Genomic DNA, 21,073 nt, shown 5'->3' with positions numbered 1-21,073 from the left:
CCTTAACTTGTTGGTATTGCTGAAAAGTGCAATACACTCAACCGATATGTGCGAGTGCATTTTTGCGCATATTGCAGTACATCGGACGCAGCGCTCAAATGAGAGCGAACAGGGACAACGTCTCTCTCAATCTCCCACAAACGCGTCGGTCAGCGAGAGTGTTTCAGTGTACCAGCATGTTGCTGTCGCTTCCTTTCGGATCGTCACTTCGATACGGCAGCTCGGTGAGGAAAGTTCGATGCAAGATTAGTGCAATTTTCGTTCCAGATTTCTTTTGCAGTGCGAGTGGAAAACAAAAACTAAACAACATTATGCATGCTTACACAGGAGGTAAGCTTCATCATAAATATAGTCAAAAAGTTGGATCTAATTTGCTACCGTGCTTGTGCGTGTGTGTGGTGGATATGTGTGCTGCTCTTTTCAGGCCAAGTGCGTGACAGGTCGGCCAGCGTTTTGCCACTACCAGAAGCATTTGCGCGGAATAAGCGCTTTTGTCTGTTTTTGGGCAACATTAGCTCGCTCTACGACGATAGAATGCTTGGTATGTTGTTGAACCTATATGGCCCCTTCCGGGAGATGATCTGCTCGCGCCCCACATTCTCCGGCGCAGTAAAAAGCGCAATCGTCGTTTACGACCAGCCAGAACCGCTGGAGAACGCGGTCCGTCACCTGAACGGTGCTTGGCTGGCGGGCACTCGGATGTACGCGGCGGCCAGCTTTACTACCACCAGCCGGCCAATCCTGACGTCCACCGAGCTGCACGTTACCAATTTCAGCGAATGGATCGACGAGGAAGTACTACACGAGCTTTTCGGTCGGATAGGCCGGGTGATGCAAATTGTAATGGGCCGGAGCGTGTACGGGTACCGTGAGGCGTATGTGTCGTTTAGGTCGGCCATGGACACGGAGGAGGCACACTTGCAGCTCAACGGATGGGATATGGGCGATGGGTTTGCGCTCCGCGTGCGACATTCTTACACCGTGCACGGTGGAGCACCAGTTTCGCCGGCCGAGTTCCAGCGCCTGCAGACGAACCGGTTCCTCGGTGGGTACGTACGCGTGTCCGGCTTGGGGCAGTCGTTCGGAGCGGTGCGGCTGCGCGAACTGTTTGGGACGTATGGCCTCCTGAGGGATGTGTCCGTGCTGCGGGATCAGGACCGAGAGCCGCTCGGTTGGGCGATATTGCGCTACCAGAGCGATAAACAGGCTCTTTTCGTCTCCCGCATTATGGACAACACCGTGGTGGACGATACTCGTCTCAAGGTCGTGAAGCTGTCCAACCAACTATTGCCGTTCACTGACGCTGTGTAAGTATGAGTGTGTGTTTGTGTGCGTGGAAGTGGAAAATTTCATTCAGTGATGTGTTTTTCCTACCATTTCCCAGTCCGATCGACTTGAGCACAGCATTTATTCCGGCGGTGGCTACCTCATCGGCTGCAACATCCCTCTTCCCAAGAGCCTGGTTGGGTGTGTAATGTCTTCCACGTGCTTTCGTCCAGTCGCTGTTGGATATATCCATATCGCTCATTCTAAAGCTTCGTTCATCAGCGAAGCATGCATCCTGGCAGAGTGAAGTGGATCCCCTCGCTGAAGAATAGTGTTCGAGTGCAAGTGAAATGTGCAATTTAAAGTTTGTTTTTTATCTTTGTATATCGATTTGAGGTTCACGTTTACTTTCACTTGAGCAAGGAGTGGAGCTCAGTGCATTAGAAGAAGGTTGTTTTTTACTGATATGAATGATTTTTGAATCACTCACCATCGTACTTACTGCGAATCACATACCATTTCCATTATCAGTCTATACGAGCTACGTTAAAAATATAGTATACACTATAATACAATACGTTAAAAACTAACAAAATTTTTAATGTGTTAAAATTATTTTATTAACTCCTTTATCAAGACAGCTTTTGTTACGGTGATGAGATTCCAATATGAAGATGCAGTCAATAATGCTTGTCTCGCTAGCGAAATAAATCATAAATATGAAAAAGCAATTTTGGAACTAGTTTAATCAATAGGCATTCTCACTGCCACAGACAGTAATTGTATGCAGTAATGGATATAAGCCACTGAGGCGCTCTGGAGCTGCTGACCAAACTTCCAGCGTTTTACGAGCCATAATGCTCACAGTTATCTCGAGCCGCACGAGAGACGAATGCCATAAAGCCTCGTAAAACAACACGACGGACGAAGATATGTGATCGTCATTCATCGATCGGGCACCACGATCGCCGCCGTTTGTGCCGTCCGACGCAGACGGACGGTTTATGACATGGCCCCCGGGGGTGGTTATGCGAAAACATACGGTTTGCGTCGCATCGCAAGCACCTTTGAAAGTCCCCGGCGAATGATGCTGCGAAGGAAGTATGAAAGAGGGTGATGGAGTGGGCCGAAGAAGAATCAGTAGAATGAAACCAAGCGTCCAAGAACATGCTGTCTTCCAAACGATCACTTTCTCTTTCTCGTTTAGTCCCACATTCTCTCTCTTTCTCGCTTGCTTTTTCGTCTTCCACCGTGTTCGTTTGCAGTAAAGAGATTGAGTCTCAGCTGTTTTATCATTTACGTTTGTCTATTTTGATCGGCCAATAGTCCGATGCTTTGGGGGGTTTCTTCCGGCATATTGACGCAGTCGCTCCTGTTCGCTGTATTATTTCCCACATTCACTTTTGATATACCTATTGAAATAGTGATTTCTATTCAAAAGTATCCTATATTCGTACATTTTGATACAATACTGCTCATCGTTGGTAAAAGTGGACAAGAGGAACTATAACCCGAAGCTCTCGGTTATTGAGGCTTCTAAATTCGTGCAAATAAGCTTTTAAAATTTGTCTGCATATTTGAGGCTTAGTTTTTCAAATATTAAAATCGAATTCAGCAACTCATTAATGAAGCATTCCTCTATAATGTGGTTGTTAGTCATTTACATGTAAGTAGGCCGTATACCGTTTGGCGGTTAAGGACGGACATGTCTCAAAAGAAGCTCGTGGCCTGTGACAAGATGCGTCTTACCACCTGTCTGCCCTAGACAACTTGTCTATTTGGTGTCCTTATGGCGCCGGTTCGGCCGTTGTACCGACTTTCGAAGCGCGTGAACGAGACGACCGCTCAACGAGCTGATAGCACGTGTGTGAAAAGCAAAACCAAAATGTTCGCAAAGCTTGAACGACCATTCTCGCGTTAGCCTTTCTATTAATGCTACTTGCCTGCCATTGCTTTCGCATGCTACTGTTGAAAAACACGTTACAGGAAAATAAAAGAAAATCTAACAAGGCACTGATCGATTGGTGACAAAAAGAAGACGTAGAAAATATCCACTTCGCTGCCAGTGCATTGAACTGTATCGATCTTTTTGATCTGTGTTAGCAAGATAACGTGGAAACTTCCGTGCATTATCAGATGTATTGTGCCTGAGTCAGTGTAACTAGAAACAAAATGTTCTTTTTAAAGTTTAATATCCCGTTGTTTCTCTATAAAAATCTTTTCTCCGAAACTCATGATGCACAATAAAACAAAACAATAGTAAAGCTTTTACATCTGCTTTAATTCCATCGCCAAATTTATGAATTTTAATTGTATTCTTGTTCCGATACATGACGATCAACGGAATTCAAATGATATACCGACACTGAAATAGCCATTCACCATCCCCTTCATTGACTCAAACTGTAATAGGATGCACATCACATCGCTTGCGCCGAGACGTTCGCCCGTCAAAGCAATCGGGTGAAATAAAACCGCACAGCAGCATGTAATAATTCGTCCGGCAAACTCTGGGCAGACAATTGCGCTCAGAAGATCTGCGCGAAACTGTATGTCAGTAACCATAGCATGCTAATTTCACCCGCACTTCACCTTTTTTTCCCCGTAAAACAACTAATGCACTGAGTTTTCGGATATCTGCTCAAGCAAATCGTTTCAGGATGCTATCGTTGGAATGCAACTAGACACGATTAAATGCTGCATCCTACTAAGGAGAGTAAGCTTTATTTCAAGTAAATGGGTGCGTTGTGACAATTGAACAAACTGAAGCTGTTGTTGAATATATTAAATAATATTAATGTCTAATAGTTCAATAAGAATGCTGCGTTATTATAATCAAAGTAGAGTACACGAAATAACATTGAGCTGAATAGTTCTATCAAATAGGATATTAATAAAATTGTAGTGCTCTCAGTGTCAAGGCCCTCAGTGTATGTACAAATCAATGAATATTGAGCGTTATTACTACTGGAATACATCATCGTTGAGAACCAGATTTCCAAAGATTTTAAACACTGCATCGTTATCTTCAATTCCAGGAGCTTTGGAAGCTTTGCGACCAAAACGCCCGGCCTGTTGTCTGGTAGTGACGTTGAGTTTGGGTACGACAGCCTGACTTGGCCTCGGATCGTCCGATCGAGCGCCACGTACGTGTTTTTTTTTTTTACTCGGGACGTCCCGAGTGGTCGCGAACACGGCCGAGCCGTACAACAAGGACTCTCCAGTCATTGCATTTCGTGCGATCTTCGCTGAGATTACGGTCCCGGCCTTCGAAAGGTAGCGGCGTAGCAGTTGGTGGTTTACGTTGGGCGCCAGATTTCCAACGTACACTTGCGTGAGGGTAGCTTTTCGCTCCATTGCTTGCAATAACGGCTGTACAGGGGATACACGTGAACATACAGTTAGATGCAGTTTAGTGTAAAACTAGCACCACAAAAACCAAAAAACACACACCCACACTCATACCTACATACAAACTGAGCAGCTTCGCAAAGGCACTATATTCCAATACTCACACAATACCGATCAGTAGCACGGTCAAAGAGAGAATGCGAGCCACGCTCTAGCGCAAGAAGGTACGCATCGAAAGTGTTTTGAAGTGCTCACATGCACATTCATGCACACGTCATCCGGTTAGAGTGTCCAGTTGTGCAACTGTGTAAGTGACTAGGTAATGTTCGAACGCAATTGCGTCCACTGCAATCTCAAAAGTCTAATGCCCCATCCCGGAGTGACTTCTTAACCCTAACTTCGCTGTGCTACCACTACACTCCTTTATTGTTTGTCAGCTATTGTTCCATTGAGCTGTTGGCCATGCTCTTGGGATGGATCATATATTTTTTGCTCCGTTTGGAATATCTTGCAAACGCAAGACCAGCGCGGGGGCCATAAATCATCGGACACCGTTCCCTCGGTCTCACATGACTGGTATCGTACAGCTCACCGTGTCTGGAGCCGTAATGATGTGATCGATACCCGGTCTATGGATGGACGAAGATCACAAGGCTTCAATCCGTGACAAACAGTGAAAATCTATCGTTGCTTCTATGCGTTCGCTTTATTTTTTTTTTATAAAAATATTTATTTCATGTGTTTATTAACGTAACATTTTTTACTATAGACAACAGGAAAGGACATCTAAATCAACCACAGGATCATTGTTTCCAATGATGTGGATGATATAGTTTGAAAATATGCGAAGTATTTCACTACAAGTTGCTGCACTTAAACCACTTAACTCAGGAACGTGTAGATCTTCGTAAGATAGTTGTCTGTTGGGACTGATATCGTTTGAACTTATGTTTGATTGTTTCATCCATTGGGCAGTGTGGGCATGTTGGTGATGTAATGCGGTGATGACGAAAAAGATCGGCACAATTTTTTATTTTATTGTTCACCAGTAGATATAGGTATGATCTTTGTTCGGCATTTAGCTTTCGACTGCTTATGTTATGCCAGACCCTGCGCCAATTTCTTGTTGGTGTCTCCAAAAATACTTTGGGATTTGGTAGAGACTTTGTTATCTTTTTTGTCAGACTTTTTGTCGTTATTATGGTCTCCAATCCAATTGGTATACCCACCATATGTTTTTTTACAGTTTTTAGGCATGGATAGCTGCTTGGGACATTTGCTTCATTTACGTTATTAATTATCTCGGAGCTTACGCAAAGGCTGTCTCTGTGTGTTATATTTCGGTTACATAGCAGTGCTGGAACTTTTATGGCTGGAATGTGAAGGTTTAGTCCTCCACGCAGTTTTGGAAGAGCAAGTTGTTGTAGAGGAACTCTAGTACATCCACTTCCACTCCAGAGTAATAAGCCTATAAGTGACGTTATTTTTGCTATGTCCATTTCTCGAGCACCACACACCGAGGCTGTAAACCAAACCTTGGGCAATATGAATGTATTAAGCAGCGTGATTTTTTGGCATAGATTAAGGTTTCTTCTTCTGTGGTACCACACCATCCACCTGAATTTTTCTATGACTATGTTCCAATTGTTGCTCATTGTTTCACGGATGTTATTGGTGAATAGAATTCCGAGAAGTCGTAGTCGTTCTACCGTACGAAACCATGGTGTTTCTATTGTGTTATTGGTGGTGATGTGTCCTATGTCTAGTGCTGTTGTTTTTTTCCATACTTAGCATTGCACCAGAATAGTACCCGAATGTTTCTATTGTTTGTCGCACTAGCTCGATTTTGTTAATGGAGGTGGAAATTACCGATATATCGTCAGCATAAGCATTGATCAGGTCATTCTGATTGTTACAAAGGCCTTCGAGTGTGGTGAGGAGCGGGTGAAGATACAAAACAAACAACATCATTAACAAGGAATCACCCTGCCTTACGGATCGTTGGATAGGAAACGATGGGGAGAGGTGTCCATTTACTAGTAACCGTGACGAGGATTGATTTCCAATATACGTTAAAAGTTCTATTAATCTTGCGTTGAATCCCAAGGAGGCCATCGTTGTCCAAAGGAACCTCCTATCTACACGATCAAATGCTTGAGTGAGATCGAAAGAGACGAGTTTGTCCTTGATTCTCTTTCTCTTGAAGTCTATTATTTTCTCTTTGATAGCAAGAACAGCTTCAAAAATAGTATGCGGTTTGTTACTACATTTTTGTGATGGTGAAATGATGTGCCATGTTTCAATTATTCCCTGCATACGTATTTTAAGCATTCTTGAGAGAAGTTTGTAGTCAAAATTTAATAAAGAAATTGGACGAAAATTTGAGAGGCCCGCTGTGCTTCCTTTCTTTTGCACCAACACAATAATTCCATCCACGAAGCAGCTAGGTATATTGCCTTGAAGAGCATCATTCAGCACGTATGTTAGTTCTCGAGATATTATATCGAAAGTGCGAATATAAAACTCCTTTGGAATCCCATCGGGACCAGGAGATTTACGTGAAGCAGATTTTTTTATTGTAAAGAGGACTTCATGCCTGTTAAAATCATTCATGCAACTCCTGTTTTCAACACAATCGTCTGGTATTACTTGACTGCTGGAGAAATTGTTACTTGGTGTTTCCGTGTGTTGTACTGATTGGTTATTTTGAGTGTCAGGTGTCCTCTCAGCGTATAATTCAGAATATTTTCTGTACATGTAGTTATTAATCTCCTCCACTGATTCTAAGCTTATGCCTTCGCCTGTTTGGAAACTGGTTATGATGTTTTGTCTCTTCCTCCGCTCCTGCAGATGAAATGTGGAGACACTTTCTCCATCAATAAATGTTTCATTTATACGTGTAAAATGATGCGAAAAACGTCTTTGTAGAGCAAGCATTTTTCCTTTCAATAAATTTATATTCTTTAGTTCAGCTGGTTGTTGTAAATATTTTTCGTAGGATGAGCTTAGCTGTTTTTGAAGAACATTTTGATGCAAGCGAAAGTCATTGTATTTTTCATTAGTTTTCCATCGAAAAAAAGATTTTATTTTGGGTTTTGCACATTCTACCCACCATTTTATCCATGTGTTGTAAAATCTCTTTTGCCTTGTCCATCTTTCCCATTGAATTTTAAATTCTTCTAGGACTTTGTTAGAAAGTATGTGAGCACGAAGTTGCCAGTATCCGTTTCTGCGCGGAGCTGGAGGAATCGAGAGGGTGAGACGGATTGTTAGTGCCTTGTGATCTGAGAAGGAGACTACTTGCATATTTGTCGTTCTAAGTTTTGTGCTAAGAGTTTTGGTTACGTAGCAACGATCGATGCTGTTAATGACGTACTGGAGCGCAAGACTTACATCCCCTCCACCCGTAGCGTCCTTTGATTTTAATACGCAATTAAAATCACCCGTGAGAATTACAGGCTCTTGTTCGTTTCGCAGGTAGAACGGCAATGTGTGGCTGAAAAATGTTTCTCGCTCTGCTCTCCGTTGACTACCTGACGGAGCGTAGATATTGCAGAGCGTACCAGTGTTCTCGAGTCGGATGGAGATTAGACGAGAATCTAAGCTGCGCTCTACGTGAGAGTATTTAAGCTGTTCGCGTAACGCAATTGCAGTGCCTCTCATGGTATCGTTTACATTTGTCACGACATTATAGCCAGGGATTGTTAAGTTTGTTTGATATACTTCTTGCATGAATATAATGTCTAAATCAGTGGTTCGTATAAATGTCTGCAAGGCGTCTATATTTGTTTTGTTGGATATGGTATTCAAGTTCACTGAACCAATGTTATAACTACATTCATTAGCCATTTATAACTGAGCTTTTTTTATACATATATATATATATATCAGTGGATTTACATATAAATGGTACTTACATCGTTTTAGGATGTTTGAGTGGGCGTCCGGGTTTACGTTTGGTTTGCGAGCCCTGGGAAGAAGAGGATGCATCACTCTCCGGACTATCATCTGTGGGTCGCTTTGTACCAGTGTTATTCTCTTCTGTCGGTTCTGACAGAGGATCGGATGGAATATCGAGCGGCGTTTTGAAGATTATTACATCCTCACTGTTCGCTGCTTGAACTATTTCCATGCCTTCGCCTGCGTTTTTTTTGTATTGTTTTTGTTAGAAGAACTATCGGTTCGTGTGTGTGTGTTGTGCTGAAGCCGCGGTTTGTGTAGCGGCCTGTGGCACGTTTGTTGGTTTTATACTCCCTTGTGTGTTTGCTTGAGTAACCTTTTCAAGCCTTTGTTGAAGGTTAACATGAGGCACCGATGGGTTGTGTTGTTGGTGTGTGTGTTTTTTTGTTGTGTGTTTGGAAACAGGTGATTTAAGCGCATCCGCATACGAATTCTGTGCTGCTCTTTCCATCCTATTGACTGCACAACCCACACCATGATGTGCTGGCAGCTGACAATGCGCACAGGTGCGGACTTGCCCGCGATAAGTTACACCTGTCACCTCTCCTTCGATCGTGATGTATGAAGCTATCGGTAGTTTGCGTATCATGCGCACTGCCCGTGTTCCCATTAGGATACCAGCAAGCCGGCTTCCTTCCAGATGCCGTAGCACGCGTATGCTAAGTATCTCCCCGTACTTAGCCATCTCTGCTCGAACTTCATCGTCGGTTATGTAGTAGGGCAGGTCCTGAAGGAAAACATTGATCGCACCATCCTCCATCTCGATGTCAAATGGCTTAAACACGTTTCCGCACTTCCCGTGTTTACCTTTATTCCTCTCCACTACCGCTTGCGCTTGCTCTAGTGTACCCATTTGTAGATACACCGTGCTCCGAATGAAATGTAGGTGAGTTCGGATTAGCTTGTCCGTCGGGAGAACCATCTTGACGATTAGATCATAGATCTCTTCTTTCGATGGTTTTACTTCAATATCAGCAAAGCTAATACGAAGCGTATTCTCCCATCTTCTTTCTGCACTGTTCATCCTAGTTGTACTTGAACTTGGTTGTCTTTAAATTGTTTTGGTTTGTTTTCTCGCGTGAATACGTCTGCTCTTTACAAATGACACGAGAGAACTGATGACTGGTATCGTACAGCTCACCGTGTTTGGAGCCGTGTCGATGTGATCGATACCCGGTCTCTGGATGGACGAAGATCGCAAGGCTTCATTCCGTGACAAACAGCGAAAATCGATCGTTGCTTCTATGCGTTCGCTTTATTGGGAGCAGCTTCAATGCGTACAGTGGGGATAAGACCATCTCTTTTTGCAATAAAACTGTTGCTTTAGATTTACAATATTCACCACAAAGCAGAATCTTATGATGACGTTCTCGCACCCTTGTGAACCAAGACTTTCCCATTGCGTCTTATTGAGGATCGAAGCAGCTACGATGGTGCGTTGGCAGAGTTAATGTAAACATCTTGGATGATTGATTCCAGCGTCTAAAAGATAACCTTGCGAAAGCGATATTTTATTGACTTCATGGGAAGAGTAGATGCATTCTGTTTTACAATTTTATCATTAACGTTTTTGTCGTTACTGGAATACCAATTCAGATATTTATTTGTGTAACAATTTGTTCGCAAATTGTACATACGATACATCCGATTCATAGCGTACGTTTTTTCTCCAAGGTTTTCTCGAGTGTTGCGCGTTTGAGAGTGTTCACAAAGAGCCATAAAGCAACCCATAAGCCTGCTCTCTTCGGGTGTCGGCAGAAAGCATTAAAGCTACCGGGGAGCAGTTTGCGGTGGAAACATACATTTCTTTTGATATTTGTGGATACTTTTGTGCATCATTTGTTGATGACTTCAGCGTGACACCCCTCGGATGGCAAACTATGCTCACGCTTAGCTCATTAAATCCCAACAAAAAGCAGCAGAAAAGCAAACATTTTGGGTTTCTTACAATGCCTTCAGATGAGATAGGCAATGGTCATCTACACCTGGAAATGCTTCTCAACGTCAACGCAAAAACGGTCATAGATCTTTGCTTTGGTGAGCATTAAGAAAATGTAATAATCCATTTTATTGCTTTGCTGATTGCTCTTTTGAGCGTTTTCTAGTCTGGGGATTTGTGTATCTTTCAGGTGCATAAAAACTGTTTTGCCTCGAATTAAGCACTCTTTGGCAAGCATACGGCAAAGCCGTCCTTCCTGAATAAAGAACAAGTACTCTTTGGTCACGTATAATTGGTGTCAGTTTGAAACTACATTGCAAGAATGTCTCCGGTTGTGAACTTACCAGATAATGCGACAGGAAATGCTAATGCATCGGGACATCAGAGCCTACTGGAGATCACACACATGTAATGTGAAGTGAATGTAATAGTGCATGGCCCATATGTTAAATTTAAAAGCGGTTTGGCTAGGGACTGGTTATGAAGAAATTAAATAAAAACTTGATGAATGAAAGGAGTTTGAAGCTGTCTGTAATTTGCATTGAAACGATATGTGTCCTTTTATATTGTTACGGAAATTATTGAAGCAATAGCAAATCCTGTACAGCGAAGTGGCGCTGTTGTGGCGAAGGATTACTCATCGCATCATCTTCTCTACGCGAACACTTGCGTACAATGAGCGAACGATGTTTGTGATCACATAGGCACATACCGAACGAAACTGCGCTCTGGGCAGGGCTTTCCAGCGCATGGTATACAAAGTACATCAAATACGAGCAGAATATCATCCGAAACGGTCCCATCTCGAGCATGATAAAGTTAAATTCAACTAATAACCAAGACAACACTCCACGGAAGGATGACATACGTATCAAAACACAGATGTTCGATGCAGATCATACACAAATTAAAACATTATTATCATTCTATTACACGATTTTACCTATCCTGTCTTTTAACGAAACTAATGCTGAGAAACCCTGGGAAGTATCAAGAATGAGTCAGGCAATTAACTGCACACGGTTGGTCACTTACACTAAGAATACAATTACACAAACACATTGACATGTTTTGTGCATTAGAGGGCTATAAAAGCCGATCGCTCATTGCGCACGCACCCTTTCGTTGTTCAAATATTGTGAAGCTAGTAACATCTTCGTGGCGAGCGTTGTGCAAGTGTCTAATTGCAAGTCTAAGCTAGTGGAACTTTCCCTATCGAGCGCTACAATTCTTGTTTGTCGTCCAGTGATATTATCCGTGAGCGGTTTCAAGTATTTCAGTGTGCAGAACAGCGGCTAAGCCATGGCTACCACCCCAGAGAAAAAGCTGAGTGCGTCGGAATTGGTCGACCTGGCCCCCTTGGCGACTGAGCCAGGGAATGATCTGATATCGACCGTACAGGAACGGGATGAGCAGAAGGCCGCTCAAGATCAGAGTGTCGAGAAGCCGGATGAGGATCAGTCGAAAATCGAGAAGGCTCTAGAAGATGCAATGAGCGACATTGTGGAGCGAGGTGAAAGTGAAGACATCAGTGGAAAGCCGATAGCTGAAAGTGACAAGCTAGAAGCTTTGGAGGAAATCCCGCAAGAGGCAAACATCGTGGACGAGGATCACGTCGAGCAAGAGACCACTCACGACGAAGCTCACGATGAAGCTCACGATAAAGCCATCGTGGAGGCCTCGGAAGATGCAGCCGAAGGCGAAGATCGCTGTGCACGTGTGGAGGTCGGTGGACAAGAAGCTAGTGTGGTTGTTGATGAGTTTGCTAATGTTATGTATTTTGCTTCCATAGGTTTAAGCTGTTGAGCAGTGGAGCTGGCGATGAGCTGAGTTGGTGTGTCGATTCCTGCCAGCAGCGTGAAGAGTGAAGGGAGCGAATGAACTGGATAAAGTCCCGTGTGTTTCAATGATGTTGGATGTAGTCTTGCAATTTTCGATACATGGATAAAAAATGTGATGTACTTTCGGTCAAAGAAAATTATTGAATAAAATTGAAGCAAATATTTAGAAAAAAAAATGCAACTTGTACTCAGTCATTCTTTCGAATCCGTCCGCCTGTTGTGTTAGCAGTAGTTTTTGTCTGTTCTCTGTTGTTGTTTATTGTTGTACTCTTATACCGCTAGCAGGGCTAAAATCTCTTGAGTGATGAGAACATGTGTCATAAGCGATTATGTAACTTGACAAGTCATATATCGTTGAGAATATTTTCTTCCGTGGAATATTCGTGGAAATCCCGTTGGAGTTTTGTGGTGCAAAAAACGCATGCAAACATAATATTTCAAATCCTCGTGGCATAACCCCAAACATGCACTAGAGCTTAGATCTTGGAGCTTTGTATTTATCCGCTACTTTATTGACTGTGATGTTTGTTGCGTTATTTATCTACGGAGTTTATATATTAAAGGGACTTCCTTCTGCGGCCGCTCAGTCCGCTTACCGTTGAATCCGCCACTGCTATGTCAGCGACGTCATGTGAGTTAAGTATGTTTCATCTGCAGGTTACTTCCTTCCTGTTTTCTTCTTTTGCATCGAATTTACTTGCCTCTATTTGTCTGTATGTACCTTGCCGCAACCTAGATCGGCGTCATCCTTTAGCAGTTGTAATACGACATTCTTTACAGTGCGTGTAGCTTGTGTGGTGGACAAAGGTTTCTTTCCATCTAACTTGAAATAACTACACCGATTTAGGAATACTTTTTACTTCTATATTTTCCGGGCAGCGTTTCCTCTAAGTATACAGTTTCCTTAATGACCTAATTCCTATTCCTAACCCTTATTTATACTGCTCCTTTTCGTGCCACAATTTACCCTGCGTTTTTTTCTATTGGCTAAAAGTATTTATCTTAAACATATCGTATGTGGCTATTAGCTTATCTCCCTATCCGATTCTATCATATGCCCTATATTCTGTCCTTATCTAGCTAATGCATTTTTATGTAATTTACTTGCTATAATTATTCCTATCCTTCCTATCCTTCCTATCATACCATAAACGATCGCTACCATAATTGCTTACTATAATTGATTATTCCTAGTATTATACTAATTGCCTAACTATCAGGCGCTACACTTGGATGATCGCGATGTCATTTGAAGCTCAGGATGAACCGCTGAACCGATATATTTTCCTTGCCATATTTTGACCGATGTCTGCGGGAGTTTCGAAACACACGAAGAATAAGTTGATCAGCAATACCGATTGAGGTCACTTTATTTAAATCATTTATATGTGTTTGTTTATGATAATAAGTGGTTTAAAATTCTCTTTCATTCCTAAATTTACTTTTGTTGAAAAATGTTACAACTTAACTAAACAAACTAAATCTAATCAACCCACCAGTCAATTTGACGGGTTCCATAGAGATAGGTATACCATAAATATATCTGAATATCTATCAAAGTTATGAAAATAATACGTATGCTACAAACTCATAGTCTTCTTCTTCTTCTTTGGCTCAACAACCGATGTCGGTCAAGGCCTGCCTGTACCCACTTATGCGCTTGGCTTTCAGTGACTAATTGATTCCCCCCATTGCAGGATAGTCAGTCCTACGTATGGCGGCGCGGTCTATTTGGGGATTGAACCCATGACGGGCATGTTGTTAAGTCGTACGAGTTGACGACTGTACTACGAGACCGGCTTACAACTCATACAAACTCATAGTATGTAATGATAAATTTATGAAAAGTAACAATCAAAATTAAACAAAAGATATTTTTAGTATTTCACTTCAAAGTTTAAATTCCGTTCAATTGACGGAGTCCGTAAACCTAATGTTAATCCACCTGTTAACGTATTCTTAAGCACGTTTAAAGACTTGTTATTTGAGACTATGACACTGATAAGAAAGTCTATTAAAACTTAAATTGGAGTTTCAATGGCTATCTTGAATCATCCTGTAAACGTATTCTTAAGCACGGTAAAAGACTTGTGTTTTGTAAGACTAAGGCATCAATATCAATCTTATCTTATTAAATGCATATAAAGTCTTGGATGAAGCGAGCTTGGATAGACTGCAGTTGTGTTCAGGGATTTTAAGACTGAAAGCTCCTATCTACAGAACTCTGTTAAGACTACTCGTTAAAACCATTTCTCTACCATCTTATAGGTAAAGGTGAGACGCAAATAAATTATCAAAATCACAGCTTATTGCTTTGGATATATTCTTGAGACGGCAATGAAGTAATGCATATGAAGTCATTATCATGCAGGAGTATGCTATTCGGATATTTCGATTCGAGTCGAGAAAATAAACTTCAAACTGGACTTTTCCGCTTTTGACTCTGTATATTACTTAAGATATATTACATTGTAAATAAAACTACTATGAAACACTGCAATGGAAGTTTTATTTCCCCTGCTGTGTAGCCTAGACTTTGATCCTTCGAATAATTCAGACGTATTCTACTCTATTCTATAAATGAACACACAAAATTGATCATCTCAACGTCGAGGCGACTTGATCATAAAAAATACGCCTGATTGTCTGTTGTAGTCGACGGAACTTCATCTGGCCAACCAGCATGTCTTCAATTACGATTAGCTGAATAAAAAGACCGTTGCATGGATATTGTCAATACAGTCAACCTGGTTTCATAATAAATACCGATTAAATCGAATACCAAAAACATAGGAAAAAGAAGCATAGAAAAATAACAAAATTCTGATCATGCAATGTATTGTCGAAATGTCACAAAAAAGCATCAATTTTCGCAAAGAAATGCGCACAAACATGATTCATCTCCTGTATCGTACTCACCTTAGTTGCTTTTCCAAACAAATCAACTCCTTCAGCACTTTTTGTAACTCCCGAGTGGATAATTGTCTGTTTGCCTCTGGTGTGGTTCTTAGCATTCCCACCAATCTCATAAGTTGGTATATTGTCTGTCTCGTCGATGTACACATCGGCCTCTAGTAGAAAGAAATCTTCAAATATAGCATAGAACGTGATGAATACACATCGGCTGAAATTATATGTGCTGGGAATAATGCCAGGAAATATACATGCTTCATACTAGCTATTAGAGTGGGAGCGTCAATGTGGTTGTTGAGTGTGGTTGGGTATTTCAGGAAAAAAATTGAGTGTGGTTGGGAAATTTCAGGAATACTGAAGTTGGATATCTCTGCGAAACAGCAGGCGCGATCGGAGGCGTGGAAGATTTGACAGCCCAACTGTTCTACAACTGTTATAAACAAGGCGCGAATTTCGCGGTACCGCGACGATCTCGGTTCGGCTATTTCCAGCCTAATTGCTACCTTGAGGCACCCCGTAGGTGCTACTTTGAATGTTTAAGATTTACAGTTGTGGTACTATTTATGTTACGACGGTGATTGTATTATGTTTTGTGCGTTTGGGGATGAAGAATCTAAAATGTTCGAAGGATCCAGCTCTTTTCTGGATTCCTCTCGTCCAGAACGGTGGAAATTCTCCAAGCCTATACGCTAGTTCTCCTCGCTTTTTCGGGAGTTATTCAGACAGAAAGCGATTCGATCCTTTTTTGAGACTTCGGCGGACCGTTCTGAAATAAGATGTTAAGACTTTCGCCTTCCGTTCGAATCTGATTTGGATCAAGCTTGAACCGCCTTTTTATAGTCACATTTTTTGCCGATCATATTTTCATCCATCTCTCTACTACTCATTTCCTGTTTCCCGGTTGTCCCCAAATCATTTCGCGATCCCAGTGGTCCCGCCTATTGACACTTGTTTCCCGGTGGCCAGCTTAAAACCGTAAACCTTTCCAGGGACTGTGATCAACCGATGTTTGATCTTTGGCGGTACCGATGCTGCGCGCGTGGTTTTGTCGCGACCGGGGCTGGCAATTATGGGTGATTCTGCTGCATGCGCTAAATACACGGAAGGTAGCCATTTTTGCATGCTTTATTTTTCTTTATCCTCTGTTCAATCCACAGTTTACTTCGTATGTAACCATTAGAGTACGTACACAAAAACTCCCTTCCAATGAACTACCAATCAAACTATCAATCCAAATTGTCAGAATGCTTGGATACGTTACGAAACAGTTTCATTTACAGATATTAACAATTAACCTACCAGCCACTCTCCCCACCATCCCATCCTCTACAATCCAATTAAAATTGAAAAACACCACTCATCGCACTCACTTTAATCAGAACTACGTCGCACTCGCTTTAATCAGAACGACTGCTTCGCTTCACTTATACAAATGAGCTATTTGACTCAACACTTGCTTCAACTCTTCGGTTATCAAGTATGTCAAGGCCATTGAGCTGGTATCTCATATGATGGGATGGTAAGTCATCGTTTCCACTCCTTCTCTTCAGAAAAGCCATCACCCGTTTTTAGCAACAAATCTCAAAGACAACTGAAGCGTACTCTATCACATGATGAACAGTAAATAGATTTGAAAGAAATATTAGAAGGAACTTTTTACAACTTCCAGTTTCCTACTGGCTCTAGAAATATCGTTGTTTAAAGTTGCGGAATTTTCGGAACGGAAATTACGAAGAATTGAAAGGTGTGCGCTGTTCTGATTCTCGAGCACGAATGCCGTTTTATTCTGACAATTACGCCTACGATACTTAAATATTAACGTATGACCGCGAACAAGGTGTTTATGTTTTTGAGGTGTATTCACAAACAATTTTCGGTTTGTACAGTTGTGAAATTTGTTATTTGTTATTCATTCATTAAAATTCAACGGACCGTGAGTGGCCCACTTGAAGCGAATTCGCTTATATTCATTAAATAAAAGTCATCTTACGGTTATCGATTATTCCCGTTTAGTCTTATTAAAAAAATTAACACGTATTAACACGAAGATCACACGGCACGAATACATTTTAATAAAACAGCGCGCCACATGTCAGGTAGATGACGATCACAAATTATCATTCGTTCCCAACTGCTTGCGCCTCCCAGTGGGAATTACCCGTTAGGGATTTACCCACCAGGTTTAACCGTCCATACAGACCTTCCTTTCTTTATTAGTGATAAAATTAATTTAACTCGCAAAAAAATTAAACGATACTGTCTCGTATTCCTTCGATTTTTTTTTCCGTGAGACCTTACTGTCCTTCCGTAGCTCTTCTAACCACCCTACATACTGCGGATTGTTTAACGCCCCGATATTGCCTCCATGCTGATAGCAGCTTCCTCATCTGCTGTTAGTGTAGATCTCCTTTCTTGCATTTCGTCCGATGGTAATGGCGAAAAAGGGATCGTGACGGCCTGACTATCCCTCGCCCTCCGCTGCCGTTGTCGTCGGGCTCTCTCCTTTTCTCGTTGTCGCTGGCGACGACGCTCCAGCTCCTCTGCAGAAGGCACTGCTCTACCATTCTGTTGTCTGCCGGGGGGCATATGTGCTCTGGCCTACCGCTGCGCTTGTCTCCGACGTCTGGGAGAGAGATTTGGTGATGACGGTGATGACGGTGGCGCCATTCCGGTGGTTGCTGAAAAGGGTGCAACCTCAGGTGCTACTCGTGGTGCTGCCTCAGCTGCCGATGATGTTGCTGCTTCTGCTACTGCTACGGCTGCTGCTACTGGTGTAGGGTCTACTGTTGCTGTTGCCTCCAATAGCAAAGGCACTGCTGCCGGAATTGATGATGTCGCATCGCTAGCTGCTGGACCGTACAACTGCCTGAACGCCGACGCCAATTCCACGTCCCCAAGCTGCTCCACGCGTTCCTGCGCTCTCCGGGCCCTTGCTTGACGGTTACGGGCCGCTCGTCGGGCTGCAGCCGGGTCGTCCTGCATCTGTTCAGCGTTGACTGTCGCCTCTGCGGATGTGGAATTAGCAAGCGTATTCAGCGCCGCCTCATCTTCTCTCCAGCGCACTTGCAGCACCGTGGTGATGCGGCATGCTACTTCCTGAATGCGGATCCAAGAGTCTGAACTTTTCAGCAACATTTGTCCGAGGTTCTCCTCTGTTATAGAACCGTCCACTCCCATCTCCAGTAGGTCGCGCCGAACCTCTGCAAACCTCGGACAGTGGAACAACACGTGAACCACTGACTCAACCGAGCCTGTGCATTCCGGGCATTCTGGGGATGGAGCGAAGCCGCATACATGCAGAAACTCTCGGAAAAATCCGTGTCCCGAGAGTATCTGGGCAAGATGAAAGTCCACCTCACCCCGCTTCTGTGCCATCCATGAATGCACCTCGGGGATCAATCTGTGTGCCCAACGTGCGTAACGGCTGGCTCCTGGATTCGATGCGTTCGCATGCCACTCCCGTTGCCATACCTCCAGCGTCACCGCGCGTTCCTCACGTCGGATGACAGCACGACTTGCTTCCGGGTCGGCGAAGTACCGTTGGTGGCATCTCGCGTCTTCCTTTATCAAAAGGTGATGAGGGATGAGCCTTGCCATGAGTACAGCTACGCTGTAGCTCATGGATCTGAATCCGCATACGACTCGCTGCGCCAGAGGTCGCTGGACGCTTGCCAGCATCCGCCGGCAGCACTGGCGATCCGTGGCCTCGGCCCAGATGGGTGCACCGTAGCGAATAATCGCTTCAGACACCCCGGCAAGCAATCTCCGCTTAGATACCCGGGGCCCGCTGTGGTTCCTCATTACGTTGGTCACGACCTTTACAACGCGGTTGGCCTTTTCCACTGCCAATGACGATCACAAATGACATTAAACTAACGGCACATACGAATAAACGGATCAGAGGAGCCAAAGCGAGTGCGGCGTTCCTCCAGGTCGAGTAGCGATCTTGCTCGGAGCGATCTCGGCGGGACATACATGTTGAGCTTCGAAAGAAGCGCGGGTGAGTCGATCAGATTGTCAAGAAGTCCAGCGACAAACAGCTTCTGAGCGTTGCAGTTCTGTTGCTTCTGTTGTGGCCGTATTGTTGCTCACCCCTGGATCGCGGCTAGCGACAGCCGCCGATACCATTCAGACGGCCGACGCAACGAGAGAGGCGAAATTCAACAATCAAAATCAACAATGCGAAATCTGATTAGGAGAATTAAAATTAAAGAATTGCTCGCTTTCTTCCGATCTGGGTTTGGTGGCGAACAGTTGTGTGTCAGCGCGGCACGGATGTATTATTTTATTATAATATAAGTTTTAAATTGTAGTTTGTGTTCGCGTCATTTCATCAACGCTTTATCGGTCAACCGAAAGCTTAAATGTCTCGATGCCAAGCAACGCACAGCGTTTCTCATACTCCTGTTGGACACTCCAGGAGCGCAAAGCGAACCGCGTGAATTTGCGCTGGATCGACTCTACACGCTGTAGGCCACCATACTATCGAACCGTATTTTAGCACTGGCCGCACCAAAGCGCAGTATAGCGTCTTGATGCAGACCGGGTCAGTGATGTATCGTGCTATTTGTTTTAGTAAGCCAATCAATTGGTTACCCTCTAGTGACAACGTGCTCTAGCTGGTCGTGGAAGCTCAACTTTTCGTCAAGGAGCACTCCTAGATCCGTAACACAGCTTTTGCGTCCAATAGTAGATTAATTTAACGCATAGTCATACTCTAAGGGACACCGCTTTCTCGCAAACGCAACTACAACAAATTGTTTCTCCAAATAATAGCCGGCTTCGCGAATAAATCAACACATTTTAACAGTCGTTTAAAATTCATATTGGTTTAACCGAGTTGTTGTTCCTTCCTGTTAAAATAAATGATCGTCAAAACAGTTAACGTCTGCTCAATATCGCATATAGGCAAACACGGGGAAACAATTCGAGCAGTAGGGTAAATGTACCAATAGTGGTGTGAACTAAACTACACTTTATATTAATAAAAGAAACTAGTTTTATTTTTGTTACACCGTGTTAATAACCAATTTATTGCACCTTCTACCCGTCCACCGAGTTAATCCTCCTTCGTATCCAAGTTTGCCACCACTTGACCTCTCTCCCGAGGAGGAATGACCGGACGACCCCCCCCTTCTTCTGCTTCTTCTCCATTTCTCTATCTTTGACAATCTTTCGTCGATCCTTACGTTGTCCTCCGCGCGATCACTAACGCGCCGCTTTGTTTTATCCTAGCGTTGCGCTTTATAGCGTGAGCGGAACGCTTCAGGTGCAATTTGTAGTGGTACCGATGTGTTTTAATGGATTTAAGGTGTCAGGAAGGACAATTTCTGAATATTTTAACACATAGCAATTGGAATATGTTTTATCTTCGCAATCACAACCATTTTTTATCATGAAATACATCAAATTTACGAAAAAATACATATTTTTGTGACTGCTTCGTTGTACCTATAATGGTGGTATGGTTCCTATAGTCGTCGTATTGTGTTCCTATAGTGGTGGTAAACAAAGATGCATCAAAAACGGTGTATAATATCAATGAAACTTAGTTTCGAAGCTTTTTTCGTATGAATAGCAAGGATTACTGCCATAATATTGGTTTCTTGCGTAATTTGATCGTAAAAAAATTGTAGCATAGGTTCGACACCCGACACTATTAGACTTAGCAAATTAGAATTAGATTAGAATAGCAAAGACTCAATTATTAGTATAACATCCGCTATAATTATCTGCAGTAAATTCATTACATCCTAGACACAAACCGCACTAAGGCTAGAATGAAACAGCTAATGATATAATG

General features: G+C 43.0%; 2 protein-coding genes across 2 annotated transcripts; one reads left to right on the top strand and one right to left on the bottom strand.

The window, feature by feature from the left end:
- The first annotated feature begins 11,618 nt into the window (after positions 1-11,618).
- On the top strand, positions 11,619-12,550 carry LOC120953328 (uncharacterized). Its single transcript, XM_040373162.2, has 2 exons — positions 11,619-12,241; positions 12,309-12,550. The coding sequence occupies exons 1-2, from the start codon at positions 11,819-11,821 to the stop codon at positions 12,312-12,314; spliced, it is 429 nt and encodes a 142-aa protein (XP_040229096.2). The 5' UTR covers positions 11,619-11,818; the 3' UTR covers positions 12,315-12,550.
- Positions 12,551-17,378: 4,828 nt separating this feature from the next.
- LOC125907426 (uncharacterized) lies at positions 17,379-19,502 on the bottom strand. Its single transcript, XM_049609419.1, has one exon. It carries the CDS (start codon positions 19,069-19,071, stop codon positions 17,869-17,871), a length of 1,203 nt encoding a protein of 400 aa, XP_049465376.1. The 5' UTR covers positions 19,072-19,502; the 3' UTR covers positions 17,379-17,868.
- Between the last annotated feature and the right edge of the window lie 1,571 nt (positions 19,503-21,073).

The sequence above is a fragment of the Anopheles coluzzii genome, chromosome X (assembly GCF_943734685.1).
Source record: "Anopheles coluzzii chromosome X, AcolN3, whole genome shotgun sequence".
Lineage (NCBI taxonomy): Eukaryota > Metazoa > Arthropoda > Insecta > Diptera > Culicidae > Anopheles > Anopheles coluzzii.
This window is presented reverse-complemented; position numbering and strand designations above follow the sequence as displayed.

Excerpts from the sequence above, each read along its gene's own strand:
- LOC120953328 (XM_040373162.2), top strand. The coding sequence starts at position 11,819 with ATGGCTACCACCCCAGAGAAAAAGCTGAGTGCGTCGGAATTGGTCGAC.
- LOC125907426 (XM_049609419.1), bottom strand. The coding sequence starts at position 19,071 with ATGAGGAACCACAGCGGGCCCCGGGTATCTAAGCGGAGATTGCTTGCC.